The sequence below is a fragment of the Salminus brasiliensis genome, chromosome 9 (assembly GCF_030463535.1).
Source record: "Salminus brasiliensis chromosome 9, fSalBra1.hap2, whole genome shotgun sequence".
Taxonomy (NCBI): Eukaryota; Metazoa; Chordata; class Actinopteri; order Characiformes; family Bryconidae; genus Salminus; species Salminus brasiliensis.
This window is the reverse complement of record NC_132886.1, coordinates 9,662,873-9,686,688: the sequence shown is the minus strand read 5'-3', so window position 1 is coordinate 9,686,688 and position 23,816 is coordinate 9,662,873. Positions and strand designations below refer to the sequence as shown.

Genomic DNA, 23,816 nt, shown 5'->3' with positions numbered 1-23,816 from the left:
TTATTTTAGTACAGAGAGGGATTAGAGGGTTTTCAGTACACAGGGTATTTTAGTACAGGGAGTGATTAGAGGGTTTATAGTACAAATGGTATTTTAGTACAGGGAGTGATTAGAGGGTCTATAGTACAAATGGTATTTTAGTACTGGGAGTGATTAGAGGGTTTATAGTACAAATGGTATTTTAGTACAGGGAGTGATTAGAGGGTCTATAGTACAAATGGTATTTTAGTACAGGGAGGGATGAGAGGGTTTATAGTACACATGGTATTTTAGTACAGGGAGGGCTTAGAGGGTTTATAGTACACATGGTATTTTAGTACAGAGAGGGATTAGAGGGTTTATAGTACACATGGTATTTTAGTACAGGGAGGGCTTAGAGGGTTTATAGTACACATGGTATTTTAGTACAGAGAGGGATAAGAGGGTTTATAGTACACATGGTATTTTAGTACAGAGAGGGATTAGAGGGTTTATAGTACACATGGTATTTTAGTACAGGGAGGGATTAGAGGGTTTATAGTACGCAGGAAATTTTAGTACAGGGAGGTATTAGCAGGGTTTATAGTACACAGCCACAATCTACAGTGTGCTGCGCAAGCCGCAGACTTCAACAGATAACAGCGCTGAGAACTTTGAGAAACTGGACCACATGGAGGTGCTGGTTGTAATGTCTCCCTCTGCTGGCCTCAGTGGGGAGCTCAGGCACAGGCAAATGTGCAAGGCCTAAGCCCTTCATCTGGGGCTCAGCTCCAGCACACAGGTGCTGTTCATGCTTGAACTGATTAGGAACCTCAGTTGGAAGTGCTCTTGGTGAAGTCACTGCTTCTTTACCAATCCTGGAAGTTGCCTGGCTGGTTCCTGACCTCTGCCTGTCCTGACACTGTCTATGCAGCCTGCCTCCACCTTTGGCAGCAGTGGAGGACGTCACTCCTCCCCACCCGTCTATCCTTGCTTTTTATTTATGCGGACCGGAGCAGAGGTGAGTGCTCGTGTTATTTGTCCCACTTTTCAGAATCTGAATTTTCTTTATACCGCCCTCAGGCCAGGCCATTCTCTTCAGGTGTCCTCATGTGGGTTCCTTCCACTTGCCTTGGTAACCACCATGCGCTAGCTTAAGCTATACTCTCATGGTAATTACTTCACATAGGAACAGTTAGGTTCAGCCATATGCTCTAACTACTCAGGCAGGACCCTAGATAGTGAGATTGTTGATTTAGTGAGAGTGCTAGGGAGCATGGAGTCATAGCACTTACCCTGTAGGTGAGCCAAGGTCAGAGAAGAGCAGATGAGAGATGGACCTCGTTCCACAAAACCAGAACTTCCAATCACTTTTCAAGATGTACTAATGACTCCTCAAAGCAACTCTACCTAACACACACCTGCCTTTACAGAGAATCAATAGACTTAAACCACAAAATCCATAAAATAATGTCATAGATACTAGGAAGGATACTGAGAATGCAAAACAGAGAGGAAAAAGCCAGACTGTACACAATGCTCCCTTTATTTCTGAACATTTTATTAATACAATAAAGATAATTTCAGTCTTTCAGCTATTTTAAGTCAACAAATGTCAGAAAAACAACCAAACAAGCATTTTCACACTTATAGAGGATGACTGATCATGACTTGCTGTTTGGTTTACAACAATATAGAGCCATCAATATCAAAGGATGACAACCTCTTACACATTAAAATGAAATGAAATGATTGAGAGTAAGACCTTCAAATAACTTGATCTTTTTAGAAGCTGTCTCTGCTGGATGATCATGTAATTTGCTACAGGGATGTTTATATAAATCGATGCTGTCAAAAACTCCTTACCTTTAAATAGACATCAGTGTAAAAAGTCATTTTGAAGCTTTTCTATTGGTCCAGTCATCATGAAATTTTAACACAATGTAAAGAACAACCAGATTCACATTGTTAGTGAAAAAGTGAAAAAACTAAAATGGAGACACAAGGTTTTTGCATGAGTGCATCAAAATGTTAAGGGCTACTCTGATCATTTGAACAAATATAAATAATGAAAGGAAAACCCTTGACCCTCTACCTTGCTGTCATATTAGTCATTCAATTGTTTACCCTTAAATTGGAGCTTTTGCTTCACAGACATGTTTGAATTTTCTATAATATACGTCACATAATGCAATTTTTAATAAATAAGTGTCAGTGGTTAATCTCATCAGACCACAGTTCCCTCTTTCCCTGTCATAATACTGGTATCTGAAGAACAAGAGAACAGAAATAATGGATTATTCTTCTCACAGTGATCCGTTCTCAGAAACACATTAAAACACTGGAGTGAGATTTCTAGAACTTTATATTAATGTTCAGACTAAACTCTAAGAGCAGATCAGTGGTGTGTTTTCAGTGCTGTCTGAAACCTACTTTGATGTTGTACTGAGTTTTGTTCCGTCTAACCAGCGCCAGTCTCCTTTCTTCACAGCGTCAGTCAGACCAATCCAGTAGTATTCGTAATTATTCAACCTTTTTATGAATTTCTGCAACAGAAATATCCTGCTACTTTAAGACTTTATTCACTGTACAGAACTAGCACACATGAGAATTTACCAATAATAATAATAATAATAATAATAATAATAAATACTTGCCAGTAGCAGCTATAGTAGTAGTATTACATTATATCTGACCATCATACCTCTTCTTCTGGGGTGTTGATGATCACCAAGTGTCCTCCTACAGCCACACAAGCATCTCTACTAGCAGTCCAGGTCTCCTCATCAGTAGAAAAGTAGTAGCACTTCCCCCTGAAGTACTTCCAGCCTTCAGCACAACAGACTTCATCCACATTCTGAGCTGCAATTTTACAATGATGGGATACTTGATGATGATGATGATGATGATGATGATATTTAATAAACACTTTCAAGAATTATCTTAAAAACAAAAATATCATGTAAAAACAATTGAAGGTTTTTAATCTTATCTTTAAAGGCTCTCATGGTTAAGACATGTTTCCCTCACTATAACAGTCCTTCCAAGGCTGAATCATAATGATTTTTAAAAAGTTATTTTCTCAGTGAAAATAAAGTTTTCAAAGTTTTTATTCCTTGAGTGAGGATCTTAATGCTGCTCAAATACCTAAAAAATCTAAAACATCTAATCTATTGTATTTTATTTTATTATTAAATAATCCAAGATGGCGCTTTGTTTGTTTTAGTTGTCACGTGTGAACCTAACACGGTCACATACAGCGCTGAGGATCTTCTCAGCATCAGGCACTCCATGCCTAATGGAATCACTCCCGATTTCTCTTTATCGGACTGTTTTCTGGACGTTGTAGTGAGCGGAGTAGCTGCGCTCCTCAGCCGCAGACGCAGGCGGACGCGCAGACGTGGGAAACGCAGCGGAGCGCTCGTCAAACTCCGCCAGCGCGGACTGCGCACAGCGCTTCCCAGCTTACACCTGGCCAACCTCCGCTCACTAGGCAACACAATGGACGAACTTTCACTTCTGAACCGGACCAGCAACGACTTTTCTCTCTCTGCGGCGCTGTGCTTCACTGAGACCTGGCTCACCGAGGCCGGCCCGGACAGCGCGCTCCAGCTCGCCGGCTTTCACCTCCACAGAGCGGACCGCGTCGCGGAGACTTCGGGGAAGCTTAGAGGCGGAGGAATCTGCTCCTACATCAACCGCGGCTGGTGTTCAGACCTCACTGTGTTCATGAAAACATGCAGTCCTGATCTGGAGTCTGTGTTTATACTCTGTAAACCCTTTTACTGCGCGCGGGAATTCTCCTCCGTGGTGCTCGTCGGAGTTTATATCCCACCAAGCGCGTGCGTGCGCGGGGCACTGCGCGCCCTCACAGACCAGATCACCAGCGCGGAGCACCAACACACAGAGTCTGTTTTCCTCATTCTTGGGGACTTCAACAGAGCGGAACTTACCAGTGAGCTGCCCAAATACAGACAGCATGTTACCTGCCCCACCAGGGAGAGTAATATACTAGACCACTGCTATGCTGTACTAAAGGGTGCATATAGCTCCGTTCCCCGAGCTGCTCTGGGCCTATCTGACCACTCTATGGTCCATCTTCTCCCAACCTACAGACAGAAGCTCAAGTGGGCCAAGCCTGAGGTTAGTACTGTGAAGAAGTGGACCAGTGAGGCTAAAGAGAGGCTTCAGGACTGTATGGAGTTAACAGACTGGTGTGTGTTTGAGGACTCTACAAGCGGCCTGGATGAATATACTGATACAGTGACGTCCTACATCAGCTTCTGTGAGGACATCTGTGTTCCGACCAGGACTCGCATTAGATACAATAATGGCAAGCCCTGGTTTAACGCCAAACTGAAGCACCTGCGACAGTCCAAGGAGAACGCATTTAGGAGTGGAGACCGTACGCTCTACAACAGGGCTAGGAACACACTGAACAGAGAGATCAGAGCTGCAAAGAAGAGCTACTCCACCAAGCCGAGCAGACTGATGTCCACTAACGAGCCTTCAGCCGTCTGGAAGTGTCTACACAACCTCTCAGGTTACAAACGACCACTCCACCAGACACCTTCTACTGTAGGTTTGAAAAGCCTTAATTTCACTTCAAAAAAGAAAGAGTGAAGAAGGCACCAGGCCCAGACGGAGTGTCACCCTCCTGCCTGAGGAATTGTGCAGACCAGCTTGCTCCTGTCTTCACCAAGATCTTCGATAAATCACTGGAGCAGTGTGTCGTACCGGCGTGCTTCAAGCGCTCCACAATAATTCCCATCCCCAAAAAGCCAACCACCTCTGGACTGAATGACTACAGACCTGTCGCACTGACCTCTGTGGTCATGAAATCCTTCGAGAGGCTGGTTCTCACCCACCTGAAGGAGATCACCAACTCCCAACTAGACCCCCTGCAGTTCGCGTATCGGGCCAACAGGTCTGTGGACGATGCAGTGAACATGGGACTTCACCACATCCTCCAGCACCTCGACCAGCCAAGTACATATGCAAGAGTTTTGTTCTTGGACTTCAGCTCCGCCTTCAACACAATCATCCCCGGACATGTACACACCAAACTGACCCACCTCAGTGTGCCAGCCTCCACCTGCCAGTGGATCACAAACTTCCTCACTGGCAGAGAGCAGCAGGTGAGGCTGGGAAAGATCACCTCAGGAACCAGGACCATTAGCACAGGAGCTCCACAAGGCTGTGTTCTCTCCCCGCTGCTCTTCTCACTCTACACAAATGAGTGCACCTCCACGGACCCCTCAGTCAAAATCCTGAAGTTTGCAGATGATTTGACAGTCATTGGTCTCATCCGGGAGAGTGACGAGTCTGCCTACAGACGGGTTGTGGAGCAGGTGGTCCTCTGGAGCTATCAGAACAACCTGGAGCTGAACACAGCCAAGACAGTGGAGATGAGAGTGGACTTCAGGAGAAGTCCTCAAACTCTTCTAGCACTCACCATCCTCAACAGTACTGTAACGGCTGTGGACTCCTACAAGTTCCTAGGCACAATAATCTCCAAGGACTTGAAATGGGACTGCAACATCAGCACCATCGTCAAGAGAGCTCAGCAGAGGCTGTACTTCCTGCCTCAGCTGAGGAAGTTCAACCTGCCCAAGGAGCTGATGGTGCAGTACTACACCGCCACCATAGAATCGGTCCTCACCGCATGCATCACAGTGTGGGGCAGCTCAGCCACCAAACACGACACCCACCGACTGCAGCGCCTCATCAGGTCTGCAGAGAGAACCATCGGTGTGAAGTTGCCCTCCCTACCAGACCTGCACACGGCCAGAACCAGGAAGCGTGCAGAGAACATCGTCCGTGATCCATCACACCCTGGACATCACCTGTTCCAGTATCTTCCCTCAGGTCGGCGTTTCAGCCAGTTGAAGATCAAGACCTCCAGGCTACAGAGAAGCTTCTTCCCACACGCCATCACACTCATGAACAGCTGAACATTACAACAATACTTTCTGTATACAGTCTACTACATACATACATCCTATCCAGATGCTCTCTCACTCTCCTTTCTCTGTACTGCACTTTATTTATCTGATAGTGTCTCAGAACAACCTGTACTACCGTCTCAACCAGTGACTCCTCTGTTCTCCATATTTATATCTATTTAATCCAGTCTGCACTGTTCTTTACTGCTGCACTTAGCACTTAACGTGCAGAGTTGTATATTTAAGGTAAAGTTTACAGGTGTGTCTGTGCGTGTATGTCACTGTGTGTGTGTGTGTGTGTGTGTGTGTGTTTGTGTGTAGGTTGGGTGTGTTTGTTACTTCTGTAATGTCAGTTATCGTGCACTGTGAGCTACTGTAACCAAAAACAAATTCCTTGTATGTGTAAGCATACTTGGCCAATAAAGTCTGATTCTGATTCTATATTATGAATTATTATTATTTATATTATATACATTATTACAATGTTTTTGGTTTAACTTTTTTTTTTTTTTTTTAAAGATCTTACCTGTAGGATTACAGCTCTGTTTTCCTTCTTTTTCCTTAAGCTGCCTAATTAGCTCTTCTTTATCTGAAGTGTCAGAAAAGTACATCAGAATGTTAATGAAGAAGAAGATCAGTTTAATGACCGTAAAGACTGTGGACAGGTATGAACTGATCAACAAGAACACTGAGAAAACTGAGTTCATATGTACAGACAGTACTGGCTAACTCTTACTGCATTTAATTTAAGATAAGCATCTGAGACTGAAGGACACCTAATGAAGGTAACTGTATTCATTATTTCTCACAGGGAGTTTTTAAACCAGTTATATATTACATCCTTATAACTGATGTATGCTCAACATAGTACCCAATAGGCTTTTTTGACACTCTTATTATGATGGTTCTCTATAGATTATATACAGATGCTCAGAACAGTAACACACTAGTAGAATTGAGTGGATTAACAGCAATGCTAAGAGTCATGTTTAGGATAAAGTGTAGTTTCTGAGCTGAAATTGGGGTTTAGGTTCAAATTTAATAAAATGTCAGACCTGAAATAGTCAGACCACCGACCTAAAATAGTGTCCCTGTTGTTGCCACTCCCAGCTCGGCGTACTGCTAATCGCACAGTGTAACTTTGGTGAAGTGGGCAGGGCAAAGCTTGTGAGCACTGTGTAACGCTGCCTAACCATATTTGTGTAAAATACTTTACTATACTTTAATATTACTCTACTGCCTCAGTCCTCATACCTCTTTCACTTTCAGTGACCGTTCTGTATCTCTCAGCTCATCCAGAAAAGTGTCTCCTTTAGTGGTTGCTTGAAGTGCTAATTCCCTTTACTGACAATAGGGGGAGCTCAGAAGCAAGAAAGAGCAATTTTGCATAGTGCTGCTTTTAAGTAGTTCATCTACAAATAATCTACAGTGACCCAGCGAAATAAAGAGTTATCAACAGGGTAAACAGGCTGTTTTCACTCCTCCAGTCTGCCAGATGATCTTTCTCCAGCAGTCCGATTTCTGCACCTAGCAGTTCTGAACTGTCTCCGGTCCAGAAACACTGATCATACAGCTTTGTGTAAAATAAAGCAGTCTAACTTCACTAATGCGTTTAATTACAGATTTTGGAGGAGAAGATGATACAACATGGGGAAAGGTGTAGCCGAGTAATGGGCAACCAACATAATCAACAGTTAAGGCATGTACACACTTATTGGGTGCAATTGACTCATTTACTGAAATTAGTTAATTAGTGGCAAATTAATAGCAGTGTGGAGTTCAATTGGTAAGGTCATTCATTCAGTGAAGTAACTGGCCCTAATATAGTTGGACCTGCTGGTTTGAGCCCTTGCTCAGTGAGAAAAATGGATCCTTTCAGACACTGGATTGGAGAGGGGGAAACATATCAAGAAGGGCTGAAAATTATTGGTTGCTCAGCTAAAATGTCAGATGTTAATCGAGTTCATGCCACACGAATATAAAGCACTTATCATAAAGATTCACTGCTGTTATTTTTGCACAAAACTGTACATACACTCCCTTCTCCCTACATGATCTTATGTATACTCTCCTAAAAGACCAATGCTGTCTGGCTGACGTTTGCTTAAGACAACATGTATAGGCCAGAATTCTACTGGAAGGATGTTCTGTGGACAGATAGATTCAAAATCAGGAGGATGTCAAGGCTTAATCATGAGTGTAGCAAGACAATGTTAGCACAGCATGTTATGTTAGCACAGCTGGCTAATAACTAAAAGCTTACAGATTAATACTGGAAAGCATGAAACCTCCTCTACTTTGGCTCTTTATCATTTAAACCTGCATCCTCTGAGCACTTTGCCAGTGTCAGGCTTGTGATGTGCTTTCAGCTTTAGAAGCAACAGCTGCAGTTGGCTTTATTTAAATCTTAAACATCTGCAGCTGCATTGTTGAAGGGCTGGTGTGGCTCAGCGGATAGAGCTCTGAGCTGTCGATGACAAGGCTGTGGGTTCGATACTCTGGCTCGGCAACCTACCACTCTTCACCCTTTCTGCTTCCTGGGTCCCGCAGCAATGGCTGCCCTGTGTGTGTGTGTGTGTGTGTGTGTGTGTGTGTGTGTGGCCAACTTCAGCATCAGTACATAGCAGTTTAGCTAGGAGGCTACCAGTTCTAACTTGCACACCATATTTGAGGCCAAAGAATCAATGTAATAAATGTCAACATCAAATTTCTTCTGATCTGCTGGTATTTATACCTCTGAATGTGTTCAGTTTGTTTTTTGATAAATTACACATTTCATTACACCTTCAGTTAGTCTGTTGTTTTTATGTTACATGTTTTATGTAGTAAAAGTAAAGTTGTGTCTCACCTTTGATTAGTTTATCATTTTCTCCTTGAAGTTTTGTATTACTGTCATTTTTCTCTGAAAAGTCAAATCAACACGTTACTTCAAATGAAGATTTGACTCATGGGCGCTGTCAGGGATTTTGGGCCCCATGAAAAGATATTACACTGAGCCCCACAGCTCTACGAATTCTTCCAGAATAGTCAATACTTTTAGAAAATACATTTCTCAGACTGGATTTTTTTTCCTACTTTATGCAAGTATAAATCTACACATCACTCATTACACGTCCACTTTTGATAAAAGAGTAAAGTTAAGTCTCACCTTTAAGGTCTGCCTCAAGCTGCCTGAGTTTTTCATCTTTTTCTGGAAAGTCAGAAAGTCACATCAACATCTTACTGAGAGTGAAGATCAGATCAGTCACAGTAAACTGTGAGGACAGTGTAAGAAGACTGAAAACATTGTTAACCTGAATAAGTTCACAGAACTGGACAAATTAAGACCCTCAGTTCATTACATCAAAAAGTCAGAAGTTTGTAGAGCTGTACAGTTTTACTTTTATATACTGTACATTTATAAACGATTTAAATGATTTACATGGTTAAAATAATAGAATTATTGAAAAATATTTTCAGTTAATGAAAATTACAAATTGACAGAATTTGCTTAACAGATTAACAATTGAAAGCATAGGTCTGCCTCCTCTAATTTGGCTCTGTCATTTAAACCTGCAACTTCTGAGCACTTTCCCAGTGTCCAGCTTGTGCTGAACTCTAAGAAGCTTTGAGTCTTAGAAGCTACAGCTGCAGTTGACTTCTTATTAGATTTTTTTTCCACCATGTTTTGGCCATTTAAGGGGTTAAACAGATGTTGTACTCTCAATCTGCACCAATGAACAAGAACAGGAAAACGTGGTTATGTCTACATTAACCAGACATGTCTATATTTAGCAGATAGAGCCTTTGGTAGGAAGTGATCTCACCATTGTTCAGTACAACTCCATCTACACATTATTTTAAGTTACTCTAAAGTCACTTAGTTGGGGATTATTTAAAAGAGCTACAATTCTTAGTTTCTCTTATATTTACCAACTGCACTTTGCTATTGATATTAAATAAACACTAGTAGTAATGTAACATGAAACAAATCTCTCCAGCATTTTCAATATGACTTCTGCCATTGCATGTTTCTGTCTTGTTGATTAACCCCTTGGCTGGTGGGCCAAAAGTGTTATTACAAACTATTACCAAAGACCAGCTCCACCAGTTTGTACAGACGTCCCTGTAGTTACTGAGTAATACACCTTAGTGTGTAATAAGTCTTGCAGTGTAAAGGGTTTAAAGATGCTTGATGCTGTTTCCAAAATTGAACAAAACACTCTAAAGTAGGAAGCATGTCTGGGTTGCTAAGAGTGAAGTCATATTTTAGGGATGCACATTTAAAACGCTGCCTGTGCAAACGCTCACTTCCCCCTTCTCGCTCACTTCTGACAGAGAGTGGTTCAGGGTAAGATTGTTTTATAGCTTTTCTCTGTCTGATGCAGTTTTTCTTTTGATAAATTACACATTTCATTACTCCTTCAGTTAGTCTGTTTTTGTGTTCCATGTTTAATGTAGTAAAAGTAAAGTTGTGTCTCACCTTGAATTAGTTTATTCATTTCTTCTTGAAGTTTTGTATTACTGTCATTTCTCTCTGAAAAGTCAAATCAACACGTTACTTCAAATGAAGATTAGACTCACAGACGCTGTCAGGGATTTTAGGCCCCATGAAAAGATATTACAGAGCCCCACAGCTCTACGAATTCTTCCAGAATAGTCAATACTTTTAGAAAATAAATTTCTCAGGCTGGATTTTTTTTCCTACTTCATGCAAGTATAAATCTAGACATCACTCATTACACGTCCACTTTTGATAAAACAGTAGAGTTAAGTCTCACCTTTAAGGTCTGCCTCAAGCTGCCTGAGTTTTTCATCTTTTTCTGGAAAGTCAGAAAGTCACATCAACATCTTACTGAGAGTGAAGATCAGATCAGTCACAGTAAACAGTGTAAGAAGACTGAAAACATTGTTAACCTGAATAGGTTCACAGAACTGGACAAATTAAGATTAAGACCCTCAGTTCATTAAATCAAAAAGTCAGAAGTTTGTAGAGCTGTACAGCTTTACTTGTATATACTGTACATATATAAACAATTTAAATGATTGAGATGGTAATATAATTATTGCCTGAAGAAAGAGGTATACTTTTAAAGTGTTCAGAGAGTGTATATTAGATCACTTTGGTAATGACGCCCTTAGTTTTGTGAAATTAGAGAAAGCACTTACTCACTTGCCTCTAAATGAGAAATATATACACTGATTAAGAATAAGTACCATTTACTGCCATTGCACTGCAACACATTGGAATTCAGCCAATGCATTTAACCCATCCGTGACTGTGAACACACACACACACGTGTATTAGGGCAGTGAGGACACACACCTCAACACTCTGGGAGGAATTGGGGGTTAGATGCCTTGCTCAAGGTCACCACAGTTGTGGAAGTTCTCTAACATGTATTGGCCCAGAAGAGTTCTTGTATAAAAGCATATTTTGCAAAAAGCGGAAATGACTCATGAATTGGCAAACTAATGCCATATGTGATGCAAAACCTAAATATATATTTTTAGAAGTTGCTACTGGGTTTACTGAATGATTTTTAGGCTTTGTCTGGCACAACGTTCACACACATTGCAAATTCTGACACCAACCTGTTTCTTTATGTGAAATGTTACCAAGATCTGGGGAACAGAAAGAGAAGATCCAGTCTTCATAACCAAAAGAACTTCATAATCAAGAGAAAAGCTTTACCTTCTGATGACGAAGACGAGCCTGGCTGTCCATATGATTTCAGCAAATACAGGTAATTGGTATTTAAAGATACAGTCATGTCCATTAAAATACAAAAACATATACATATGTATATGAGTTAAGACTCACAGAGCACTGTAATGATGAGGCCCACAACAAACAAGATAGCACACAGAGAACGCAGCAGCAGTCTCTCTTTAGCCCATCCAGGGGTCACTGTCTCAGGTGAGGAGTCAGCAGGGTCTTGTGGTCCAGGCAGGTTGTGATGACTAGGATCAGCTGCCAGGAGAGAAATGATTTCCAAGAGTTTCAAGAGTAATCTCAAGGTTCAGCATTTGAGAGAACTAAACCTGGCACAGGAAGTAAGGAAAATTGTGTTTGGTAGATTCTTTATTGTAACCATGCTTCTTGACAATTAATCTTATACCATTGGAAAGTGTTTTCATTTCCCTTTTAAATGCCACATTTGTAAGAAACATACATGCATGCCTTTGTGGAATAAGCAGTAGAGCCAAGTATGTGGGTTGCGCCCATTAAAAATTTGCTGAATCTTCTCTGCCATTGCCAAGACAATATGGCCGACATCTCTCTGCCCAGACAATCCGGAACAGACTGTACGCAGCCAATCTCCGGTCTCATCAGGCTGCCAAGAGGCCTGCCATGATTGCCCTTCACCACCAGGCCCATTTGCACTAGGTTTGGCAACACATACATTGGACCTGAACATGTGGAGGAGCGTTATATTCAGTGATAAGTCCAGATTCTGTCTACAGCAGTTGGATCATAGGGTCAAAGTGTGGAGAAGATGCGGAGAACACTATGCTGATTGCTGCATTGATGGAGAAACATCTTTTGGTGGAGGCAGTGTGATGGTGTGGGGCGACTTCTCCCTCACTGCAAAAATGAAGCTTGTCATCATTGGAGGCTCAATCTCAATGCAGAGAGATATCAAGATGATATTCTGCAAACATTGGCAATCCCATAAGTCTGGGACCAACAACGCTCGCCCCACAGAGCAGGGTTTATCAGAGACTACCTGCAGAATTTGTGAGTGCAGAGGATGGAATCAGCTTGGGCATGCTGTTCGTCCCAGAGTGACCAACACAACCATGTTGTCTGACTTGCGACCAATGCTGGCTGAAGAATTGGATGCCATCCCACAGCAGTGTATAGCTAGGCTGGTGACTAGCATGTTTGTTAAATGAAGGAATTGTTAAATTGCCAATATGTCTTATTTCCCTAATCTTCAATCATCCAGTCCACCAAACACCAAATGAGTAAATGGCAGAATAAGATGTTTGGCAATGGCAGAGAGGCTTTGGCCAAATTTTCATGGATGCAACCCACATACTCTGCTCTGCTGCTCATCCTTCAAATGCATGTTTCTTCAAATGTGGAAGACTGCTGGGTATTTATAATTAACAATAATTACAACTTAGAACAATAATTAATACATTTGAGGTCAGGAAGACTTCTGTATTGTTGTTTATATGTGTGGTTTATGCTGTAGGGCTGGTCAGGATGATGAAGAGCAGTGAGCTTTTGAACTTTGTGATGACAGAAGCAGCAGCAGTTCCAGTAAGTAAATAACAGTGTTCACACAGTAACACTACTGACCATTTCACACACTAACCTGTGGTATTATTTGTGGTTTGCCCATGGGAGTTACAGTGACCTGTAGAGTCAGTTTATCTTTTTGGCTCCTGGCACTATCTATTTTCATATTAAGCTTGTCCTCACCATATCAATGTGTTGTCATTCCTCAGGCTACCTTGGGCGTACATTTATATATTTTTATTTATATTTTTGGACTGTGTAATGACTAAAAGAATGGGCTACAGTTGAAGTATCCAATAGTACACCTACAGTGTGTCCGGTTTCTAGTAAAGTGGCCTTTGTCACTGTCACTTGGGAAAACTGTAGAGAGTTATGATAAATATTTGCACTCACCATCAGGGGCTGTTTGTGTATTTGTCTGGTCTGACTGGACAATATGAACTTCAGAGTATATGATGTCATCGCTGATGGCTAAACTCCCTGGTGGTTTAAAGACAACAAGAAAAAGTGCTAAATTGAGGCCAATGATCGAGAGAGAGAGAGAGAGAGAGAGAGAGAGAGAGAGAGAGAGAGAGAGAGGGAGCGAGGGAGACTGACTGACTGACTGGATTTGTTCAGTCCCAACAGCAGCTCCCCTGATTAAATAAATAAACTAGATATTGCTTGGTAACTGGAGATACTGGTCTTTCCTGAGGAGAGGTTGGGCTTAGTTTAAACACACTCACACGTGACTTTACATATACTTATATGTTTATTTAAGTATTTGTCTTTATTCTAATATCAGTGCTTAAAGTCTCAAACAAAGCCTCACTTTCCAGATAAACAGCTTCATGCATCAATCTTAGTTAGATTAACTTTTTTTAGTCACTGCACATTTATACCAATGATCTGAAAAGCTGTGAAGTTGGACCGACCCTTGAGTGATATTTCACACATCTACTGACGTCCAGAACAAAACACAATACGTTCACAAAGTCAGTCAGTCTTTCCCCGAGCCATTACTATAATAAAGTGTAGTTAGACAAAACTATAGGATTTCTACAGTGCTGTACAATATTTACCTACATTCTTACTATAACAAACTGCGTATTAGATTTTTCACTTCACCAAGAGTTTTTGGACAACACTCCTAACTCTACATTCAACTACCTTGATAAAAGCATCAGCCAAATGCCGTAAATGTACGTATCTCAAACTGGAACCTACACAATAAAACCACACCAAACATGAATAGTGCATCTCCTGTTTGTAGGGGACACTTGGTAAATAGTTTTCAAACCACGTTTCAGGAATTCTTGTAGCCTTTATTGTTCAATTAACAACATTTTACAATCATTTAACCAGACATTTCTCTTCCGTGCAGAATTCGTCCAGCTCAGCAAAGTAATCTTGACACTGCCCTTCAAACTTCAAAACATGAGACACTTTCCTAGTTTTGGCTGGAAGCAACATAATACAAAAACTGTGCACCAAAGGGATCTTAGGAATATCAGTAAAACACATAGTAGAACTCAAACAGTCGTAGACCGTGCCTAATCCTCCATTAAATGACTGATAGTATGCAGTTAATACAACCCTGTTATTCCTTCACTGTAGATATCATTAGTCATTAAAACTCACCTTTGGAAGGTTCATCCTCTTCTTTTTTCCCTTGATTTTTATATTTCACATTGGAGTAAATGGCTGCCATCAATGCTCTTCATGGGTGGGTTATCTGAATGACTTATTGAAACAGATTCAGTGGAGTGTGGCACTTCCTTTTTTGTGTCATTCTAAATATAACACAACTCTCCCACAATGCATCCTCTACATGTGCACTAAAACCACATTAGTGGTGGAGGAGGTTTTTTGTCGCCAGTTCCACACAAAAGAAATGTCCCGTTACTTCAGTTGTGTCAGTATTCCACAGCGCTCGCAAAAGCTTAAGTGACATTAGCCTTTAGTGGCAGAGGAGGTCAACATTCTCCATCTTATAACAAACCGAAAGCAAGCTTGGTATGATTCAGATATGACTAAGTGCACCTTCCTACACCATCAGGTCAGCTTTTTTTTAAAGTTATCATTTCTGGTTCTGCTTTTACATCCTGACAAGAAAAAAAAACAGCAGTGCTGCATCTGACCTTCTGAGGTCCTGTATTACAGCAGAATGTATTTATACTCTGAAAGGAGACCTGCTCTTTGTTTACAATAGTCCAGTAACAAAAATAGTCAAAGTTCTCCAAAGTAGAAGTACTTCACTATGGTACTTGAGTACTAAAATACTGTATCTGTATCTACTGGAGGTTTATTTGTTTTTACTTTTACTTCACTACATATTTTGGATGAGTTTAATATTTTTACTCTGTTACATTGTTTAAGTGCTGCATCGTTACTGGCTACAATCATAAAAACGTTCCGAACCATTTCAAACCCACATTATCACCACCAGAGCGCTAGAGGGGGGCCGTCACCGGGTTTGATGAAGCCGCCTCAACATTGAGCAGAACAGGGGATCGAGCTGTGAGCGAGCATGCTGGTGTTCTTCCTCTCACTCCGCTGCTGCAGTGAGGACACTGGAGCTCTGTTCATTTATCTTCAGATGAAGAAGAAAAAGAACCACCAGAAGAAACACCTCCATCTTCACCTCCTGCAGATACTCGCATATGTCCGACTGGCCTGAGATCTTTCAGCTGTAGTTGAGTTTATAGAGAGTGAAGCTCAGGGGTTTACGCTGCTCTCCTCACTGATTTTTGGTTGTTTGTGGCGGGTTGAGTCAGGTCTGTTCAACTTTCTCTCTTTTGGGCGAGTTTGTTTAGAGAGTTAACTGAAGACTTGTGTTAATGAACTCTGTCTTCTACAGTCCTGTCCTTCTACTACAGCCAGAGGAACTGAGACAGTTATTAAGTCTGAGAACTAATATAAACAGTGATGTGTACTAATCAACATGAACACTATACAATAAAAACTACATATGTCAATACTTGTACTTTTACTTCTGATACTTAAGTAGTACATTTTAGAATAAACTACTTCCAATACTTAAGTACAATGTTAAATACTTAAGTCTGAAGCTTCAAGAACATTTCTACTTCTACTTAAGTCAATATTTTGATAGAGCTCTTGTACTTTAACTCAAGTTTGTGTCTCTAGTACTTTCTACATGTCTGTCCAGTATGAAACATTGACTAAATGGTTCTTTGCCTGGCTAAATGACTCTTCAGGCTCATTTTGACTCTCCCTGGTACCTGCTACAGTGTGCTATTCAATATGATCTAAACCACAAGATGCCTGCATCCTGCCCTCAGAGTATATTTTTTGTATTTGAGTGTTGTACAGATGTGAAAGCCTGATATAAAATAGTCAAAACTTACTTCTACTATCAGGTCTAAAAGTATTTGAAGTGACATCATTTTTAATGTTTTAACCAAATTTTTAACCAAAATAAGTGTTTAGGAATTATAAACATTTTATATAGTCCCTCGTGTTCACAGGCTCAAAAGTTGACAAATAACTGATGAGCAGTTTCATGGCCAGGTGTGGTTTGAACCTATCTCTAATGTCTCCCTCTGCTGGCCTCAGTGGGGAGTTCATGCACAAGGGCTGGTCTCCGCCTCTCACCTGAGGATAAGCTCTAAGCACACAGGTGCAGTTGATCATTGGACTGATTAGGACTCCACTTAAGCTCATTTGGTTGGTGTGCTAGACTGGAGTCTTGTTGTACTTACTTTTTTTTTTTTTTTTTTTTTTTTTGGACACTCTTGTCTGTCTGTGTCTTGACCCCTGCATGTCCAGGCCATGAGTTTTTCCTTAGCCCAATTAAATCCCTTTTGCACATGCAGCCTTCCTCGACCATTCCGTCACTATCGTAAGCCTGATTAAGAAAAAAAAGACCTATCATGGGTTTCTAAAAAACTCAGTAAGTAACCAGATCAACACTTTGGTACTTTTTAAAAAATAAAGACTTCTTTAGTGAGCTCATCACTAACAGTCAGGAAGGCCACAAATTACATCTAAAGTTTTAAAGCAAAATTATTTAGACAGATAAGACCAAGATTAAACTGAATGTTGCTGCTGTCTGTAGAAAAATCTCTATTTTGTCTGTTTTTAGTTTTCTTTATGGTTTGAACCCTGTAGCTGCTCTGCACACTGTAAATAAGTCTGGTAAATAGACCAATAGAAATGCTCTAAATGACATACATGCCTTTCTTGGGACTGTGACGATATTGAGTATAGCTGCCAATAAAACTGTCACTGGTGTTTATTAATTATGTGACCGCTGATACAAGGAGCAGGATAAATGTCTAAAATAACAAACAAGCATAAACAATAAAAAAAGAACTATATACTCCTGAAAATAATAGAAATATAAATAGACAAAAGGGTATTAAACCAAAAGGAACTTCCCTGAAGATTTATGCGTTTACTAAAGCTATCGCAGAGTTGGTTTGAACAAGTTGTGTCAAAGGAAAGGTGTTTCTGGTGTTGTCTTGCTATTGTCTTTTATACAGTAGATGCGAAGACCTCGCTGAAGAATCGCTGAAGTTATTTTATGTATTGTAATCTCTGCTCTTATCTCTCTAAAAATCATGTAGTGTAGGTCCGGCATAAGCAAATAAAATTATATATAATTAGCATAACTTTTCATTGATCTACAACTCCTCCAAATCAAGCCATTAGACATTTCTAATCTCTGAGACCCTCCATACACACTATGAGCCCGTTTACACCTGGTCAAATCATCCATCTTGAGTATCACCACTTCAGGAGGAGCTCTGAGAAGCAAAATAATAGCAGTAAATCAGTAATAAATTAATAAAATCAATTACTCAACCATCTTATAATTAATAAAGAATGCTTGGTTTGTTATAGTGCTCCCACTTCTCCCAAATACTCCCGCTACAACAGAGTATTTAGTACACAGGGGATCGAGCAGGGCCTACAGTGTACAGGCTGTTTAGTAAGGAGAGGGTCAGTTGGGTTATATAGTACACAGGGTATTTCGTAAGGAGAGGGTCAGTTAGGATCTATAGTACACAAGATATTTAGTAAGGAGAGGGTCAGTTAGGGTCTATAGTACATAGGATATTTAGTAAGGAGAGGGTCAGTTAGGGTCTATAGTACACAGAGTATTTAGTATAGAGAGGGTCAGTTAGGGTCTATAGTACACAGGGTATTTCATAAGGAGAGGGTCAGTTCGGGTATATAGTACATAGGATATTTAGTAAGGAGAGGGTCAGTTAGGGTCTATAGTACACGGGGTGTTTAATAAGGAGAGGGTCAGTTCGGGTATATAGTACACAGGATATTTAGTAAGGAGAGGGTCAGTTAGGGTCTATAGTACACAGGATATTTAGTAAGGAAAGGGTCAGTTAGGGTCTACAGTACACAGGGTGTTTAATAAGGAGAGGGTCAGTTAGGGTCTATAGTACATAGGATATTTAGTAAGTAGAGGGTCAGTTAGGGTATATAGTACACACCCTTCACCCTCTCTGCTCCCTGCTGCAATGGCTGCCCACCGCTCTGGGCACGTCTGAATGGGTATGGCTGAATTGCTTTATTCACTAGCTTTGCTTGTTCACCTGTGTGTGTGTGTGTGTGTGTGTGTGTACTACCACAGATGGGTCAAATGCGGAGGACACATTTGGCTGTATGTAGTACAGTGACAAATACTCACACCTTTATAGAACGCAGGGTCTTCAGCACACAGAGGGCCAAATAAGTTGTTTTGAGTTTTTGATTCAGTTTGGGTTGATTTGCTCCAAACAATCAGCAGAACCCAGATTTGTGTCTGTATGCCTCACAATGTCTGTGATCTGGATGGAAAAATTAAACACTAGCGCCTCCATCTGGGTGATGAAATGAATTTTCATGTGCCTGAATAACAGGACCCTAGACAGCTAGATTGTAGATTTAGTGAGAGGGCTAGAGAGCACTGGGTCATGACAGCACTTACACTGTTCCCTTACCAGCCTGAAGAAGGTGGTCCAAATGTGGAGAAGAGCAGCTGAGAGATGGACCTCATTCCACAAAAGCAGAACTCCCAATCACCTTTTAAGATGAAGTAGTTTTACATAGACTTTTACATCACACACAGAAAAGAAACTGAACAGTTCACAGAAGAACAATGTGCCAAACTGCAGAAACTAAAGAGACTGAAAATGCCAAACAGAGAGAGTAAAGATGAAGACCTGACTGTTCTCAGAGCTCACTTTAATTCTTAACATGTTAATAGTAGAATTATGATATTCTCTTATGATATTCACTCATTCAGCTACTTTAGATTGACATACACCCTAAAACAAGTAAATCATCTCAACACTTAATTCACAAGATAGTAGATCACATGGCTGGCTGTTTCACTGAGAACAATACAGGGACATTAATATCAAGGGACAATATGATCACTTAGAAATGAAACTCAATCAAATTATTAAGAGTAAGTTCATCAAATAGCTTGAGATCTTTTGGGGAGCTCTCTTTGATTGTCATGTGAGTCACATTATGTGTGAAAACCATCAAAAATGGAGATACAAGGTTCTTGGGTGACAGTGACAAAATGCTAAGGGTCACTCTGAACATTTATACAAATTAAAATAAATAAATGAAGACAGAATGGAAAAAAGAAAAGAGCTGTCAGACTTGTGAGCCTCCATTTTTTGACCCTCCACTTTATTAAGATATTAGTAATATATTTTTTTTACTTAGACGGGTGCTTTTGCTTCACAGACACGTTTAAATCTAAAATTCTCTACATTACAGGCTGCATCTGATAAAACATAATCATCAGTGACAAAATGCATCAAACCACAATCCTCTCCTTCAAGATATTCTTTTTTTCCCCTCTCCAGTTATCAGGCTGCTTTTCTCCCCAGTATCTGAAGAACAAGAGAACAGAAATAATAGATTACTCTTCACACAGGGATCCGTTCTCAGAAACACATTAAAACACTGGAATAAGATTTCTATAACTTTATGTTAACGTTCAGACTAAACACTACACTAAACCTACATTGATCTCGTACTGAATTCTGTTCCGTCTAACCAGCGCCAGTCTCCTTCCTTCACAGCATCAGTCAGACCGACCCAGTAGTAATTTAGGTGACTAGGAGACGTTGACCTTTTTATGAAATCCTGTAACAGAAATATCCTGCTACTTTAAGACTGTATTCACTGTACACTAGCACACATGAGAATTTACCAATAATAATAATAATAATAATAAATACTTGCCAGTAGCAGCTATAGTAGTAGTATTACATTATATCTGACCATCATACCTCTTCCTCTGGGGTGTTGATGATCACCAAGTCTCCTCCCACAGCCACACAAGCATCTCTACTAGCAGTCCAGGTCTTCTCATCAGTAGAAAAGTAGTAGCACTTCCCCATGAAGTACTTCCAGCCTTCAGCACAACAGACTTCATCCACATTCCGAGCTACAATTTCACAATGATGGGATACTTGATGATGATGATGATGATATTTAATAAACACTTTCAAACATTTTCACTTTTTTTCCTCGAGTGAAGATCTTTGCCGTGCAAATGCTAAAAAATAAGTCTCTCTTTTTTGTTGGGTTTAATGTTTGAACTTTTTAAGAATGATCTTACCTGTAGGATCACAGCTCTGTTTTCCTGTTATTAGTTCTTCTTTATCTGACATGTCTGAAAACCACATCAGAATGTTAATGCAGAAGAAGATCAGTTTAATGACTGTAAAGACTGTGGACAGGTATGAACTGACCAACAAGAACACTGAGAAAACTGAGTTCATATGTACAGACAGTACTGGCTAACTCTTACTGCATTTAATTCAAGATAAGCATCTGAGACTGAAGGACACCTAATGAAGGTAACTGTATTCATTATTTCTCACAGGGAGTTTTTAAACCAGTTATATATTACATCCTTATAAATGATGTATGCTCAAAATAGTATCTTCTGGTCAAATCTAGTTGATTAGTCGTGTGTAGGATTAGTGTAGCTTTTTGATCTAAAGTCAGGGTTTAAGTTTAGAAAACAGAATTCAACTTAAGGTTCAGGTGCTTTTAGTAGAAATGTAGTTGCATCACCATGAACAAGTTATCTACAAATCATCTAAAGGGGATCTTTAAAAAAGAGGTACCAATAGGCTTTGTGGGACACTCTTATATTATTATATTTTTTCCTCAATTTAGATCGCCAACCCCATACGTATGCACCCCCCCACCTATCACATGCAACGCTCCCGACACTAGTGAGGGCGAGACAACACACGCCCCCTCCAACATGTGCTCAGCCAGCTACACTTCCTTTTTCTAACTGCCACCGATGCGACATCACCAGACCTGACCAACACGCCTGATCTGCTGGGATTTGAACCTCTGAATGTGCTCCTAAAGTTTTACTTCTCTTGTAAGATTGTTTTATAGCTTTTCTCTGTCTGATGCAGTTTGTTTTTTGATAAATTACACATTTCATTACTCCTTCAGTTAGTCTGTTGTTTTTGTGTTACATGTTTAATGTAGTAAAAGTAAAGTTGTGTCTCACCTTTGATTAGTTTATTCATTTCTTCTTGAAGTTTCGTATAGTTGTACTATTTCTCTGAAAAGTCAAATCAACACGTTACTTCAAATGAAGATTAGACTCACAGGCGCTGTCAGGGATTTTGTTCCCAATGAAAACATATCAGACTGAGCCCCACACCTCTACGAATTCTACCAGAATACCCAACTAAAACATTTAGAAAATTAGAAAATGAATTTCTCAGACTGTCAGACTGTATTTTTTTTCTACTTCATGCAAGTATAAATCTACACATCACTCATTACACGTACACTTTTGATAAAATAGTAAAGTTAAGTCTCACCTTTAAGGTCTGCCTGGAGCAGCTTGATTGTTTCATATTTTTCTGGAAAGTCAGAAAGTCACATCAACATCTTACTGAGAGTGAAGATCAGATCAGTCACAGTAAACTGTGAGGACAGTGTAAGAAGACTGAAAACATTGTTAACCTGAATAAGTTCACAGAACTGGACAAATTAAGACCCTCAGTTCATTAAATCAAAAAGTCAGAAGTTGTCAGAAGTAGAGCTGTACAGTTTTACTTTTATATACTCTCCATATTTGCTCTTTTCACATCAACAGAAATGGTAAACTCAATTAAATAAGCAGCAGCCTCTCTACTCACCAACTAAGTGACATCAGATCTGTGTAAACTGATGCTCATATGCAGTGAACAAATGTTAGATTTCCTACCAAATGCTCCCTCTGCTTAATACAGATGTGATGCCCTCATTGGGACACCTTTTATGTAGAGCTAGGTTTTCAGTCTGGACTTGAAGACTGAGAGTGTGTCTGAGACCTGAACAGTAATAACAGATTATTCCAGAGTTGGGGAGCTTTGCGATAGAAAGCTCTTCCTCCTGCATAGTTTTTTTTCTAATTACACCAAGTGTAGCACCTCTGCAAAACCCTGCTAGTACAGTGAAAATATAGATTTTGTGTAAATATATACATTTCTTTATATATCATTTAAAAACCGAAGTGTGAAGCCTGCCATGAATGAGCTTGAAAATAAATATACCATTTGTCAAATATTTTTGTAAGACAACTCTGGGACACCTCCTTGTCCATTTCATCTGCTCTGTTTATCATCTAGGAGAACTTTGTAGTCCTTCAGTTTCTCTGCATATTGCATAAAGTGTCCTATATAGTCAGTGGAGCTGAAAAACTGATAATGTGTAATTAATAACATCTAATGGCTGGTGAGTGTACGTGTGTATATAAACATATAAAGTGTGTGTTCTTGAGGGTGTACTTTATCACACAGAAGACTCAGGGGAAGTCAGGGGATATAAGGTTATGGACAGTTGGGCTAAGCCCTGGATGTTTAAAATGTCTGGCTCCTCCCCTGGACACCAGCTCTTCTGGACTGCCGTTACGGCTGCTTTATCTCAGTGTTTCCCAAACCTGGTCCTAGAGCCATACTGCCCTGCACATTGTAGAGTGTTTCCTCTTTAAACAACCATATCAACACAACTATGATCACACTACGCTGGAGTTAGCCATTAGCCTAGCATGTACCCGCTAGCCTTATCTTTGCCTCCTCTCACACTGCTTTCATGTCCCCTTTTTAAACCAGCAGGCTGAGGCAATGCTGTGACCCAGCCTAGGGCAAGCTTTTAATATCAACCTTTAAACAATTCAAAAAGTCCCAGGAATGTTTCTGTAATTTCAGAACATAATCTCATCTAAGATTATTAGCAGATTCCCTTTCTCAATAAGATTCATCATTTGAGTTTACTGTACTGCAATTGTCTTTACAATATTTGTGATTAACAATCTAAAGAGAAACTTACCGGAGAGGATCCAGGAGTAATTCTTCAAATCATCATTGTGCTCAGGCAGGAGGCAGTCATGCTTTTCCAAAGTTCTGGATATAAGCTGTAGGTTTAATCATAGCAACAAATGTAAGTTATAAGTTGTGAATTCTGAGAATTGGTGTGAGTTTGAGAAGTGATGTAAAAAATATTTTGAACAGCTGATAATGAAGCATGTCTAAGAAGCAGAATAAAACTTTGAATGTTTAATAAAGCCTCTGGTGAAAGCAATTTAACCTTGAACCGCTACATTACATGATACATAGATGTGGTGAAAAAGTTATTGATGTTTGGGGTAATTTATCTGTTGAAACTTTAGTCAAGCTTGGAGGTGTCAGTTTTGG

At 40.2% G+C, this 23,816-nt stretch overlaps 1 protein-coding gene and 2 long non-coding RNA genes across 4 annotated transcripts; 1 reads left to right on the top strand and 2 right to left on the bottom strand.

Annotated features, from left to right (window-relative positions):
• Positions 1–1,491: 1,491 nt before the first annotated feature.
• On the bottom strand, positions 1,492–14,861 carry LOC140561991 (uncharacterized). 2 transcript variants are annotated; one of them, XM_072687337.1, is made up of 12 exons: positions 14,755–14,861; positions 13,528–13,614; positions 11,707–11,856; positions 11,478–11,507; positions 10,664–10,705; positions 10,366–10,419; positions 9,052–9,093; positions 8,752–8,805; positions 6,430–6,492; positions 2,663–2,820; positions 2,392–2,504; positions 1,492–2,226 (listed from the first exon to the last, which is right to left on the bottom strand). In XM_072687337.1, the coding sequence occupies exons 1-12, from the start codon at positions 14,822–14,824 to the stop codon at positions 2,088–2,090; spliced, it is 1,002 nt and encodes a 333-aa protein (XP_072543438.1). In that variant the 5' UTR covers positions 14,825–14,861; the 3' UTR covers positions 1,492–2,087. The 2 variants fall into 2 exon arrangements, with proteins under 2 accessions (XP_072543438.1, XP_072543439.1); XM_072687338.1 differs by lacking the exons at positions 8,752–8,805; positions 9,052–9,093.
• LOC140561996 (uncharacterized) lies at positions 11,508–16,091 on the top strand. The gene is made up of 3 exons (XR_011980118.1): positions 11,508–11,629; positions 13,088–13,155; positions 15,563–16,091. It is a non-coding gene; the product is annotated as an uncharacterized lncRNA (long non-coding RNA).
• A 4,063-nt stretch (positions 16,092–20,154) lies between these two features.
• LOC140562871 (uncharacterized) lies at positions 20,155–21,682 on the bottom strand. Its single transcript, XR_011980173.1, has 4 exons — positions 21,641–21,682; positions 20,723–20,776; positions 20,391–20,548; positions 20,155–20,244 (listed from the first exon to the last, which is right to left on the bottom strand). It is a non-coding gene; the product is annotated as an uncharacterized lncRNA (long non-coding RNA).
• Between the last annotated feature and the right edge of the window lie 2,134 nt (positions 21,683–23,816).